At 41.2% G+C, this 13,299-nt stretch overlaps 1 protein-coding gene across 6 annotated transcripts in view; it reads right to left on the bottom strand.

Annotated features, from left to right (window-relative positions):
• Positions 1-13,299, bottom strand: part of LOC306979928 (rap1 GTPase-activating protein 1-like) — a 95,827-nt gene that overhangs the window by 37,199 nt on the left and 45,329 nt on the right. For 5 of the 6 annotated variants that reach the window (XM_079579101.1, XM_079579098.1, XM_079579099.1 and 2 more), the window contains exon 2: positions 7,181-7,216. The exons of the other annotated variant lie outside the window; for it this stretch is intronic. Coding sequence is in view for 4 of the 5 variants with exons in the window: in XM_079579098.1 (XP_079435224.1) it covers positions 7,181-7,216 (36 nt within the window). In the remaining variant the exon portion in view is untranslated. The remainder of the gene's footprint in view (positions 1-7,180; positions 7,217-13,299) is intronic. 6 annotated transcript variants of the gene reach the window in all.

Genomic DNA, 13,299 nt, shown 5'->3' on the forward strand with positions numbered 1-13,299 from the left:
AAAATCAACTATCAATTCAAGTCGTTTTTGAAAATAGCTGGATACTAGTCTATCCACAAACTTTACACCATATGCAACACAAAACATTAAATGTAGTGCGATGCCAGGAGTATCACTGATCAAGTCGAGATTTTGTTGTTGTTGTTATTTTTTGCAATAAATCCATATTCCTGATCTCACAACAAAAACATCCCTTCAGCAACACTTGATAACAAGTACCATTAAAGGAGGTCTCATTTCCTAGTTCTATTTTTTTTTAATTCATGCAGTCCTGATATTTGAAGAGAGCTAGCGCAGGTCTATGGTAACTATTAGCCTGCATTAAAAACCTCTTCAAAATCATCGGGTAGTCCTCCAAACATTGCCATATCTGATTTGTAGAAAGCTCCTTTGTGAATTCCATATGTAGTAATGCCGGCCGCAGGTAAACAAACTACTGTAGATCCGATCGCAGATCACTCCGCCGCTGCGTAGCTTAAACCAGGAAGCTGATGCTGCTCAAATATGAGTTATTTTTAAGTTATTATGCAAAATTGACTTTTTCAAGCTTTACATCATGTTATTATGTCATTCCCTCATTAAAAACATGCCTGAAGTGTTGCCTTGGCACATTCACGTATTTTTGAGTAATCTGTGAAAACTCTGATGGCAGCCATTTTAGGGATAGGTTTGCCTGGGTCCTCCTAGGAACGCCATCACCTCCTGGAGACGCCTCCGAGCTTTCGTCACCAGCCGAGTAACCAACCACTGCTCCTCAGCAGAACCCCCTCCCCACTGATGCCACAGACAGCGTGTGGAGGGGGCGTGTCGGAAAGGGTCAGAGGTTCTTAAAGAGACAAGACATTCACTACAGCCATTTTGAGAGAGCAATTTCATACAAGGCAGTTATTCTAATGTACTGCATTTTAGAGGTTTATTAATGTCATTATAATCTCTAATAAAAATCTATGCAATAGACGGAGTCTACTGGATACAAAATGTGGCAATACGCAATATAAAATAGAGGAGTCTGGGAGGTGGTGCAGGTGCGGGGGGCGGGCGCACGTGCTGCTGTGTTGTCAGGTTTAAGCAGCATGGTCAGGCTGTGATACCGGCGCCACACAGAGGACATCACTCTTCACTCTTTCTCTCAGGACAGCGTTTCATTAACAGTGGATAAATAAGCAGTTTGGTTCCTGTTACTGTGTAAAAAGTAGCTTTTGTAGAGCACGATGTTTATGAAACATGGAGGAGGAGAGAGAGATACGGAAAAGAGGAGACGGTAAAGAGGAGACAAGACACATTGAGCTGCGGCGCTGGCTGCTCCGCGCCGCGCACGTCTCTGCCCACCCAGGTATGTGCGCTACTGCTGCGTGCACGTGCGCGTAGCCGCGTACCTCGCAAACATGGTGCTGCTGTGCAGATGCACCTATCTGAGCCTTAAATAAATAATTATTTACGTCGGGTTTGTTTCGGGTTCGGGCTGACCCGGGCTGGGTCGGGTCGGGCTTGATTTTTTGGGCGCGATCTAATCTCTACTGCATTTACAGACCAACAGAAGGTTTGGTCATCATTGTGTGCTATAGACTGGTGCTATGTGATTGAAAAAAGCATAATACCCCCTCTTTAAATGCAAAATGGTTTTATTTTAAAAATGATTCAGTCAATATATGGGTAGTCTGGTGTTATAAGTGATTTGCCTCAGGTGCACTGTGCTTGGGTCAGACTGTTTTTAATGCAGGCTACTAGTTACCATAGACATGTGCTAGCTTAGCACTAGCCTAGCACCGCTAAACTCTTCAAATATAAGGACTGCATGAATTAAAATATATATATCTCCAGGAATCAACAACACTCTGGATAACTAGGAAATGAGTCCCTGCGTCAAAAATCCTAAAATATCCCTTTAAAGAATATGCTGATATACACACAACTTAATGCTGAAGACAAGACAAGTGAACAAGAAAACTAGTGAAGCCAGCAACTACGCCGTAAAAGTCCTGAAGCGTAGATACTGAGATTGTGTGCATATATGCAGGGGGATTACTTTACCAAATGTGTTCCACTTTGAGCAGAAATGAATCAGAGAACCTTCTCCGGTGCTGGCCTGAACCTCCGCCTGCTGCATCCTTCCTCTGAGGCATTACCTTCACACAGGCTCAGCTGCTGCTCGGGAGGGTTGGCTCTGGCGGGACTCCGGTAACGGTAGCACAAACAACAACGAAAATCAATATGCAGAGTCTGGTAAAGCCAAAACTGAGATGGGATGCGAGTCCAGCCTGCAGTCAACTCCCCCACACACCCTGAATATAACGTTACCATCCGCCCAGAGCACAAGCATAATATACCACAATGGGAAACATCAACACACCCTATTCTGGAGTTACAAAACCGTCTTTCAGTTTGTTCAATGCTGTTCAAATTGTACAATGTGTATCATGGTACTTGTGTTTTTTCTCGATGTTTGACTTAGAGACTGATTTATTGATCTTTTGTCCTCTTTTGAAATTGAAGATGTTTCACCCCATATCCATAAAAAAACGTCCTCTGTTACTCTTCTCGATTTGCTGGTACTAAAACCAAAAATGTCTGAGTGTTGCTTGCTGTGAAAAGTTTAAGAAGCACTGCCCTGGGGGAACACCTGAAGTAAGCCAAGACTGAGCAGACCGTGAAGGCAGACTGTGGGATAAAAGTCGAACCAACATGGATGCCCCAGCGTGAAGTAATCTGACAGGGAGGAGGAGCAGGAGATTAAAGGGGGAACTTTGCCAGCACGAGACAGAACAAACGAGAGTCAAACCAGGTCGCCGGGTGGTTGACTAAACAAATTATCAGTCTCAGTCCATGCGGGAATACAGTGCTGTCAGCCAAATCAGATGGTGAGTAATTACAAGAGCAGTGGTGTATATGGGTCATGTTGAGATTCCTTTGCTTTTCATTAGTAGCACCCCCTGCGTTTACTATGGAGATGAGTGTGCCTGACTGTCAGCACTTTTCCATGGGTGACAAACTAAATTTAACGTTTGCAAAAGGGAAGCAAACAACAAATTGCTGAATTTGGTAAAGTGCGACAAGTAAGAAAAGAACATGGTAACAATGTAAAAGTAAGATGCACAGCTAGTGGCATTTTTAATTTAATAAACGTAATATTATAAATGAATAGTTTGAAAGTTCTGGGTTCAAAACTCAGCAATTGGAAGCGGAGCCATAGTACTCTGATTAAACCAACCTTAAGGCCAAACCACTGTGGCAATATCTGATCTCAAAGCGAGAGAACAAGCCACACAGCAAGTAAGTTCAAATTCTAGACTGTGCAGGGCCTTTCTGTGTGGAGTTTGCATGTTCTCCTTATATCTATATATCTATGACCTCCAAACACGCACACAATTTAGTTGTACAGTTGTAAAATCACAATTGAAGCTCTCTCTCATTTTGGCAGTGCCTTTTGCATGACACAAATCACACAAATGTTTTTTGTTTACTCCACACTCATGTAGCCAAAGCTGCCCTTGGTGTATACTGATAGAATTGAAGCGACTAACATCTGTGCCAATACGATGCACTATTCTATCACTCAGGCCACGAGATTGGGCATTCACAATGTGGTATGGCCATGGAAGATGGCTCTGTTTAGTACCAGGAAGGGAGACTGTGTGGAAACATTATTCATCTGTAAGTGTTTGAGGGTGGCTAGAGGGCTCGAAGGCGTAGACTGGCAGCCTTGCTGTTATCAGAATACCACAGGGTAGCTGTGGCTATATAATTCATCTTACCATCTCGGAGTATGGGGAATGGATTAATAATGCGGAAACCTGTCAGCTCCTGTAATTACCCCTTCTTTGTGTGGTCCGCTGCACTGGCTTTGGCAGAGACTCCTGAGCCTAAACTAAGAATGAGAGTGCAGAAGTCACAGATGAGCCAAACGCAGGAGCCTATTCACTAAAGAGCAACATGATTAGTTTTCTTTTGAAATGTGCCTGTTAAATATACAGTACATTTGTATTCAGTTCATTCACCTCCCCTGCACAAAAACCTAGACCAGATTGGACCAGTTCAAGGTCTCTAATCACAGCCGGAGGGAAAGCTTTAGGTCAGCTACCTGTCCTGCATGTTAACATAAAAAAACTACAAAGAGTCATGCCTCCAACAAAGCCTTTGCAGGGCCAAGATCAATACGTGTTTACAATCGAAGCATTGTTGACATTGATGATGATTTATTCATCATCAAGTAAGTAAGTAAGTGCTTTATTTGCCATTGTACAATTTTGCATTCAGAATTGCATTCAGGTGATTGTATTATCAACTCATAGAGGCACAAGATCAAACGTCTTCTTTCCTCAAAACATGCACTACGTAAATTATTTCGTTAACAGTGACTATGACTCCCTTGTGTGATCAGAAACATCAAGGTAATACTTACTGCATTTACGTCATCAATTTCATTTTCAAGACTGGAGCAAAACGTAATGTAGTGCGTCATCAGTTTTTTTTTTTGTGCCCCTTAAATTTCATAACTCGGATGTTGTAGAGCTTCATTACCCCAATGCAACCTCCCACTGGTGGTTAAATGGCGACAATTCCTCGTAACATTACCCGCGCAATAAGCCTGAGATTTCCAATTAACTTGTAGATACATCTATATTTAGTGGCGGGCCTGATGAAGCGTGGCAGGGAGAAATGCACAGTAAGCACTCGTGTCTATGAGGGCTATTGGTCGTCTTTTGGACTGGGCAAACATATCAATGACCACTGACACAGACCTGTAAGACTAAAGGGTCAAGGAGGCATCAGCGCGGTCAGCCTCATCTCTGCTGACAATGTGGTGTGAGAAAGACGAGCTTAGACGAGTTGATACGTACCTGTCTGGTCTTTGTGCGTGCCCGTGGAAGAGCGTGGTCGCCTCTATCACCCCGTTTGGAGCTATAGGAATACATTGGGAGGGGCCAAATACTAACATCTTTGGTCGTTGTGCGTGACTTGTGCGGCACACACATTTACCAGACAGGTACACATCAACTCGTCTAAGCTCAGGTAAGAACGTGTCTCAGTATGGATAAACGGTGGCCTGTTCCTTTAAAGCTCAAGTATATGTTTACAAAATAGAAACAAAAAGGCAAGTCTCACCAACGTCAAGCACACTTCATCTTGCTGTTTTTTAGCCAAAACCCATTTTCCCTCATGACAAATCATTTGGCAGACTCTAAGTCAGCAGCAAACACCAGACAACAACAAGTTTCTACCTTGATTTCCATCCAGATACTGTCCTCTCTTTGTTCCCCTGTTAGCTTTCTCCTCACATCACTGGCCCATTAGGGACACTGAGCAGCCATTAACAGTGATGAAGAACAGAGATCACCAATTAGGAGCCTCTTCAGCTTACTTTGCTCCACCACTCGACAGAAGACCACTTCATTTCCACTTAGATCGCTGCATCACTCAGACAGTTGTCTCAGAGCAGTCCCGACTGTACAGCAGCACGTGCAAACCATGGCTTCTGTTCCTGGAAGGTCTCTCACTGAACCATTTTGATTAAAATTCATCGTGACATCCCAGTGCGTATCCTGATAAAATTGCTCTCCTTTTTCATTAATGTTAATTTCACTTATGATTAGGGGTCCGATTGCCACAGAAATATTCCAACAGCTTTTGTCGGAAAAACTATATTTGTTCACTTTCTCTCTCCAGCGCAGTGTGAGCATGTTACTGATAGAGATAAGCAGCGTCATTATCAAGAGCAATCAACTTAATGAGGGCCTAATTGGGAACGCTCCGAGGTGAGCAGTTTAGCGCTGTCAAATAGCAGCTCTTAGAGAAAATAGCCTCGTTTTAAAACTTTTAGATAATCCTTTTTCCTGAGAGAACGCATTCATTTATTTGGCTTGACCAGACAAAACAATGGCAGAGTGTCATCGCTGTACCGGCAGCAGGGTGATAGTTGTGAGGAATGAAACACAAAAGCACCCAAAAATACATCCTGACAGATTCAGTAAAGCCTCCCGACAGTCACAGGCAACAACAGGACAAGCATAAAGAAGGAACTACACAGACCACAATAAAAACCACAGCACTTATAATAATGTAATTAAATCCTCTCTCTGCTTCTGAGTAAAGATGACACATGCACTCTCGGTATGAGACCTCAAACAAAGACATTTATAAATGCTCCCCAAAAATGCAAAGTTAGTAGTTATCGATAACAAGCAGATAGATCATGTTTGGTAAAGAAGGATCAAATGATAAGAACTCTTGGTTGTTGTGCGATCAAGAATGGTTGTCTAAAATGTAATGTTCTTTGCTTTGTTGAGTGCTTTTGGCGAGCAATGAGGAGAATTTACATTTTCCGATTATGTCTCTCAGTCCCCCTATAGCGCATTCTCAAGCGCTCTTTTTTCTCTCCTTACTTAGCATAGCGTCTGTCTGGCAGCGTTGCAAACAAAAGGACAAAATGCTGATAAACAGATGAGGAACGCATTCACGCTGTTGGCAGGAAAACCAAACTCAGGCTCGTCGATCATCGCGCCACAGGAACTCTACGTAATGAATATTCACTTTTAGCAGTTCTGAGAGGACAGCTGGCAGGTAGAGCAACCGCAAAAACATCTGGACGCTGCAATTTGCATAATACTTACACATGTCTTCATTCAACTGCAGGTAAGGAAACAGCAATACAAGCCTTACATTCAATTTGAGATTCATTTCCGTCTAAAGTCACGACAAAGGGAAGTCTTTTGTTATTTTAGTCAGAAACAGAGAAGCAGCAAAGACTTTAATAGCCACTCTTCACCGTTTTAAGATCATCCTTTTTTTTTTTCTATTGAAGGATTAAAGATGGAAAAGCCTTTCATAGCTGAATCCGTCCCATAGGCTGCTGACTGTACGAAATGCTGATGGACAAATCAAAGTCTAGTGCTGTACTCCTTTGCAGCACGCTGAGTCAACGGCCTTGAAAATACTGTAGCAATGGAAGGTGCATTTTCAGTTTAGAGCGCACAAAAACACAACTCCAGGGATATACAATGGATCTGAAGAGAAGAAGATATTGACGCTAATCCCCATTGGTAGATATCTGAATGTGCTATAATGATTTTTGTAATAATACATTTTGGAAAATACAGGGGAAAACATGGACAGAAGACTCATCTCATATATATGTCACTGTTTTTGTATATTTATGAACAATCATGCATGAATGAAGACTCACCATAAGACTCTGGTCCTGGAGAAACTCTTGTCCGCCCTGAAACAGGGAGAGAGAGATAAAAACGTCATCATAAAGACAGAATAAAGGGAACAGGACATAGACGTGCAGAATGATCTCATTCTCGCCACCAGAGTCTGGGAGATTTATTTCAACAATTACAAATGTCACATGATTTAAAAAAAAAAAAAAGTATGGCAAGGACAAGGATATTGAATTCCACTCGGACGTCATGACAATTTATAAATGAGTCGTGATCTGGCCCTTTAGCGATTTCTCAATTTGAAGGGATTGTTTTATTGTTATGTTTTATCATTTTGCAGCAGTGGACACACATAGTGACACGTGGTGCTCACTTTTCTACATTCACTCCTCACATCGGCCATGAATGAGTATTTAGTGTCTCTATTCCAGGTTAGCTGTCCTCTCAAACAAATTGTTAGTTGTATTTGTTGGTTTAGTCAATTGTTTAATCATCCTGCTGGCTGTAGTGCACTAACTGATGAAATAGAAAATGCTGAAGTTTGTATTTTCATCCTGTTAAATGATGAAGAAATCGATAGTATATTATCTGACCCAGCATTTTGGCCTTTTAGAGACCCTATCATGTGCTATTACTGAACAAATCTCTCATCCTCTGATGGGCTTTAGCAATCTTCCTCATTCACACTTTAACAGATTTCATTAAAGATGTAATTTTTCCAACACAGCCCATAAAAAATGCACAAAGTTGCACCATTTTTCAAGCTGAAAGGATGAAAATGCAATGACGCCAAGGTGTCTTCCTCCACTGCCCGCGCCTCGTTTATCCGCAGCTCTGCCGCGAAACACCTGCACACAGTCCACCCCACACCGTGTCCGCTCAAGGCAGGCACGGACAAGAGTGCTATTCAGGCACAGCAAATGGAGCAGGAGGCTGAAGGGAACAATGACTCGAGCAGTGAGCAGTTTTTCATGAAACTGGACGATGCCGCTATACGGGATGAGGTTAGTCAGTGAGGATGATTCCAAACCTCATCCCATATTGTTAAAACGTAGACCTCCACCGTTAATTCTTTATGATTTATGTTCTTGCTCAAGTTAGTTAGTTAGTAAATTTATTTTTTTCGGTCATTATGAACATTTAAATCACATGTCACATATTTTCCAAAGATCTTAGACATTATACAATAAGAAAACACATACATTAAGAATTTAATCTAAATGATGCCTGACCGAAAGGGGTTTAGGCTGAAGCCAAGACTTATTCTGCCTAACCCCTTTTACAACTGTGACTCTGTGTCCAAAGATGACACATTATACACTTTCTTAATACCAACGATGGTAACACTTAAGCACAAAACTTAAACGTCAACAATCAGAAATTATGCTATGTATCCACGATCAACTTCTTTTCTAATGGTTCATTCAAGTGTTCTATACTTCTCTATCATGTTTAACTTATACATTTTCTTAAATGCTTTAATAGTTTTGACTGATAAACACCTCCTCTTAGTATTACTGTGCGCCATAGGTTTTTGTAGCAGATCAGTTCCTCTAAGGTTGTATATAGATTCTCTAGTTTGAAACATCTCCTGTAAACACTGAGGGAGCATGAGATTGTGAGCTTTGTACATCACCACTGCTGTGCAAACATCAACAAGATTATGCAATTTTAAGATATTTAGTCTAATAAAAAGTGGATTCCAAATGAACTGCATGGGAGTCCAAGCTACAACGCATTCATGGATTTATGAATTGACACTTGAAGTCAGATTTTAGTTTTACGGTGCAGTTTGCAATCACTGCTTTCATATTAAAAGGTAGAACTTCATCGGGACACAAGACTGTTTTAATTGTCTCTTCACTTTGGTCTCTTTATGTGATCTAAAGCAGTGGATCTCAACTGGCGGGCCGGGACCAAAACATGGGTCGCGGAACCGTTTCCAGTGGGTCGCGAGCCTTTCCCAAAAAAAAACATTTCTTTCAATATTTATCTAATGAAGACACTTCCTAAGTCTGTTAAAATGCATGTTTTCTAGTTGCTTCGAATATGAATCCAGCCTTTCTAATGCTTGTTCAACAATAGTTTGTGAGAAAAATACAGTCATTTACAATATATATATATATATCACAAATTCAAGTCATATTTGGGTTGCCATTCTTGGGCAATGGTGGGTATGGTTTAACTTCTCAGAAAGATTTTATATTTTTTACACTGACTGAACATTACAACATGGTTAAAAGGTTAAAAAAAAAGTTGATTTTGACATGTTTTTACCTTAAATTCTTCCCAAAAGTGCCCCGTAGTTCACACACTAATTAAGGAGAATCTGTGCTAATAATGACCACTTATTCCTCCTCCCCAAGGCCGAGCGGATCAAATGTGCGACGGCTCTTTGTACTGGCTGCACACTCGAGAGAACACACAAGAGGCAGGTAATAGCGGAGGTTTTTCAGACAGTCACGTCCACATTCATCTCAAGCCTTGTTTAAAAAGTTGCAAAATGTCAATGTGACTCAATTTCAACTCCGCGTGCGGTCGCTGCAGGGTCACGGAAGAATTATGACTCCAAATCAGATCTCCCTTTCTCTTGCTCCAGCGTGACATGTGTGCGCCCCGGCTCTGAGCATTTCAATGACTGCGTACGCCTGCCATTAATCCCGATGCTATTACTATCATCCGCTGACACCCACAGAACACTCCATATTGATTATTTCTCTTCCGAAGCCGATGAAAAACACACACAGATAAATGAAATGGTCCACAGTGACACATCTTGAATGGGGGTGTGTTCAAAGGCAAACGCTGTGCATGATTTACCGGCATTTGCTTAAACATTCATTGGAGGGACTGTTGTTCGATATAGATTAGACTAGCAGTGAGGAAGCTTGGATGTAAGGGGTTAGGGGTTAAAAAGATCATTTCGCCGACACTAAGAGCCAAATAACCTCAGTATATAAATATAACAACCGGCTCAAATATAATGTATTCGTTAAAAAGGAACAGAACTATCATACACTGACGGTAACGATGGTAGCACTTTGTTAGGTGCATAAAATGATCTGGTTTTAGTCTAACAATAGGCCATCCATTTTATAGCTTGTGATATTAGCACTAATAGCTTCTAAATTTCCTGAGAGACGGGCTCATGCTTTACAGACCACTTAAAAAGTATTGTAATGGTCGATGCTTGCACCGTTCCGGAAATGCCTCGTCCCTTTACTAACCTTTTTTATTATTCAATAGTGAAGATACTGTATCTGGGCCTCAGTAAGTCTGCCATAAGCGCCACTGCAGGTGTCGTAGCATGTTGTGTTTTTTTTACCCATTAATTGTCCGTGAGAGTAAATACTACACTGACAGAAAAGACAAAGGGAGAGGGGGATATTGTGCATCCAAGCATAGCAAGTTACTTAGTGCTGCTTTAAGGGCCATAATATTGCATGAAAAAGTAAATCACTTCTCATCAGTGGGCACAGTAACAGTTTTGAATATTTGCAACTAAAGAGAGGGGTTTGGGGAAATTGACTTTCATTGACAAAACCAAGCAAAAACAACAGAGGCCCTAAATTAACCTCTTAATCCCCGCCATTTCCTCCAGTTCAGCCCTACTCAAATCGAAACGTTTACAGCCTATTGGCCAGTGTAACGCCTCATTGTTAAAAATGGCTTTTTGTTACACATTTTGGGGTTTTTCATCACTTTCATGTTGTGTTTTTGTGGCTTCTTTGCTGCATTTTTGTCGCTGTTTTTGTCACCTTTTCATCACTTTTTTTGTTGTGCTTTTTGGTCACTTTTTTGTTGCTCTTTTGTGGCACTTTTGTTGCATTTTCATCCTCATTTCAGTCTCATGTTTGTTACAATTTTGACTTGACTCTGTTCAGGTGGGGGTTAAGAGGTTAAAATGAACATGGACTGAAGTCAATGAAGGGCTTTTGAAGCATAACATATAATAATAACAATAATGACTCAAGAGAGCAGCAGATATCGGTATACAGGTGTGAAGAAGAGCTAAGCTTTTTTAGTCAGGGTTCATCTCTGTGTACTGTTACTGTGTAGCTCAGGGCCTGTGTTGTGTCCGTGCTGTAAGAGAATGTATGATGTAAGGAGCCGAAACAGAACCCTTTCATGTTTGGCAGAATAAAAAATATATATAAGCTAGTGGACCTTATTGGAACAGGAAAGCTCTTCACACACGTCTGTCATCAAACATAACTCAACCTTTGAGCAAGTACAATGTGTTTGACGTGTAAATACTGACACTGCACTTGTTGCTGGTGGGCCTCGTGGTGCGTTTGTTGCAAATGGAAACATTAGCGTTGGCAGCTGAGGGCGAAAAGTCAGAGCAGTTCCAATGCCACAGCCCCAAGTGAGGAGCATAACATAAACAAAGCACCTCCTTAGACATGCGGCTGCTGAACAACAAACAGTAGAGTGAACGTGAGAGTCGGTGATTAGGGGAGAGCGGGATGGGTCTAGGGCTGGGTAGCGGTAACCTCTTAACCCCCACCTGAACCAAGCGCATTTTCTCCAGTTTGGCTTTACCCAAATCTAAAAGCTTCTTGGAAAAAAGCATCAACATAGCAACGGAAACAAGGATGAAAATGTAGCAAATAAGCGACAAAAGAGCGACAAAAACGTAACAAATAAAGCGACAAAGAAGCAATAAAAGAGCGACAAAACGAGCTAAAAAAACCAAGCAAAAAAAAAATGTAAAAGTGATGCACCGATCCGATACTGGTATCGGATATCGGAGCCGATAGCTACTGAAAAAAATACGATATCGGGTGTTATCTACAATCCGATACTGAACGGATACCAGTTCACCACCTTAAAAGAAAACTTTTACCACCTAAATCGAAGTGAATATGGGCAGCATATCATTGGAAAGCTAAGAAATCAATCGCTTAGTGAGTTTCAACCTCCGCAAACGCATGTTTGATCACCGCGCGAAATGCAGTGGTTAACCATCCCCTTACATACAACTAATGACACTTTCTTTTACAGAATGCCTAGGCAGTGGAAAAGAAATACTGACAGAGGTGCCTTCAAATGTTTAAAAAAAACAAACATCTGATGAGGTCACAAATAAGGGCAAGTCAGTCAGATCAGTGTCTTATGGGGAGCATACTTGTTGTCTTGTTGAGTTTGGTCTTATTTCTGTACTGTCTTTCTTTTTACATGTGTTGTGTTGTCGTGTGTTGTCATGTACTGTCATGCCTTGTGCATGTGCGGCTCTTGTTATTTTCAATCAATGATTGAAAGGACCCCCTCGAAAATGAGATGGGACATCTCAAGGGGCAAAGTGTCGAAGGCACATGAGATCTGCGATATAACACTGAGCAGATACTGCAAAACACAGAGGAAGCTGAAAGAACAGAGAGAGAGAGAGACATTGTTCTTTTATTTCAATAAACGTCTTTTGGAAGCATATCACATGGCGTTGCCTCGGTTTTTGCTTATTTTGTTTAACTGTTACAACTTACCCCATCATGTGTTACAACCTAACTTGTAACAAAGGACCACCTAGTATTTCATGTCACCTCATGATGTCTGTGATATTCTTGCAGAGGTTTGAATTGGTGCCATTTGTAGTAAACAAATGTGGGCACTGAAGGAAAAAGGTCCAACCAGACCTAGTCTCCCCTACTACTGGCATGGCAAAAAATAAAAGTTAAAATAGCAGGTACCGAAAGATATAATATCTTTAGAGACCAAGGTGTTGTTGGTCCAGGGTAGCATTAAATACAGTTACTTGGTTGTTTCATTTCAATTAAATGATACTAATTTAAAAGAAGCCCTTACTAGCTATTCAAATACATGCATTTTGAAGTTGATTATTCTGCAGCTTCTAGTTTCCAGATTTGGAATTATAAAATTCAATGATCTCCCAGTGCCTAAGTGGGTCGTCCATTTGTCGAGGATTAGAGATTCAGAAAAATCTATGAACTACAACATTTAAAGGAAATCCATAGACGAGTGGCTGAATGCATTCAAGTTTTTCTTTTTTTCTTAAACCACATTTATCGAGAGCTCTTCATTCTGGTTTCTCTCAGACTGACACCAGATGTTGCGTAAAAGTTGCCTTAAACACGTGGCTGTGATAGTTCCTATAAAGCATTTGGTGTGAAGCCTCAAA

Source organism: Gobius niger (assembly GCF_951799975.1).
Source record: "Gobius niger genome assembly, chromosome: 20".
Classification (NCBI taxonomy): domain Eukaryota; kingdom Metazoa; phylum Chordata; class Actinopteri; order Gobiiformes; family Gobiidae; genus Gobius; species Gobius niger.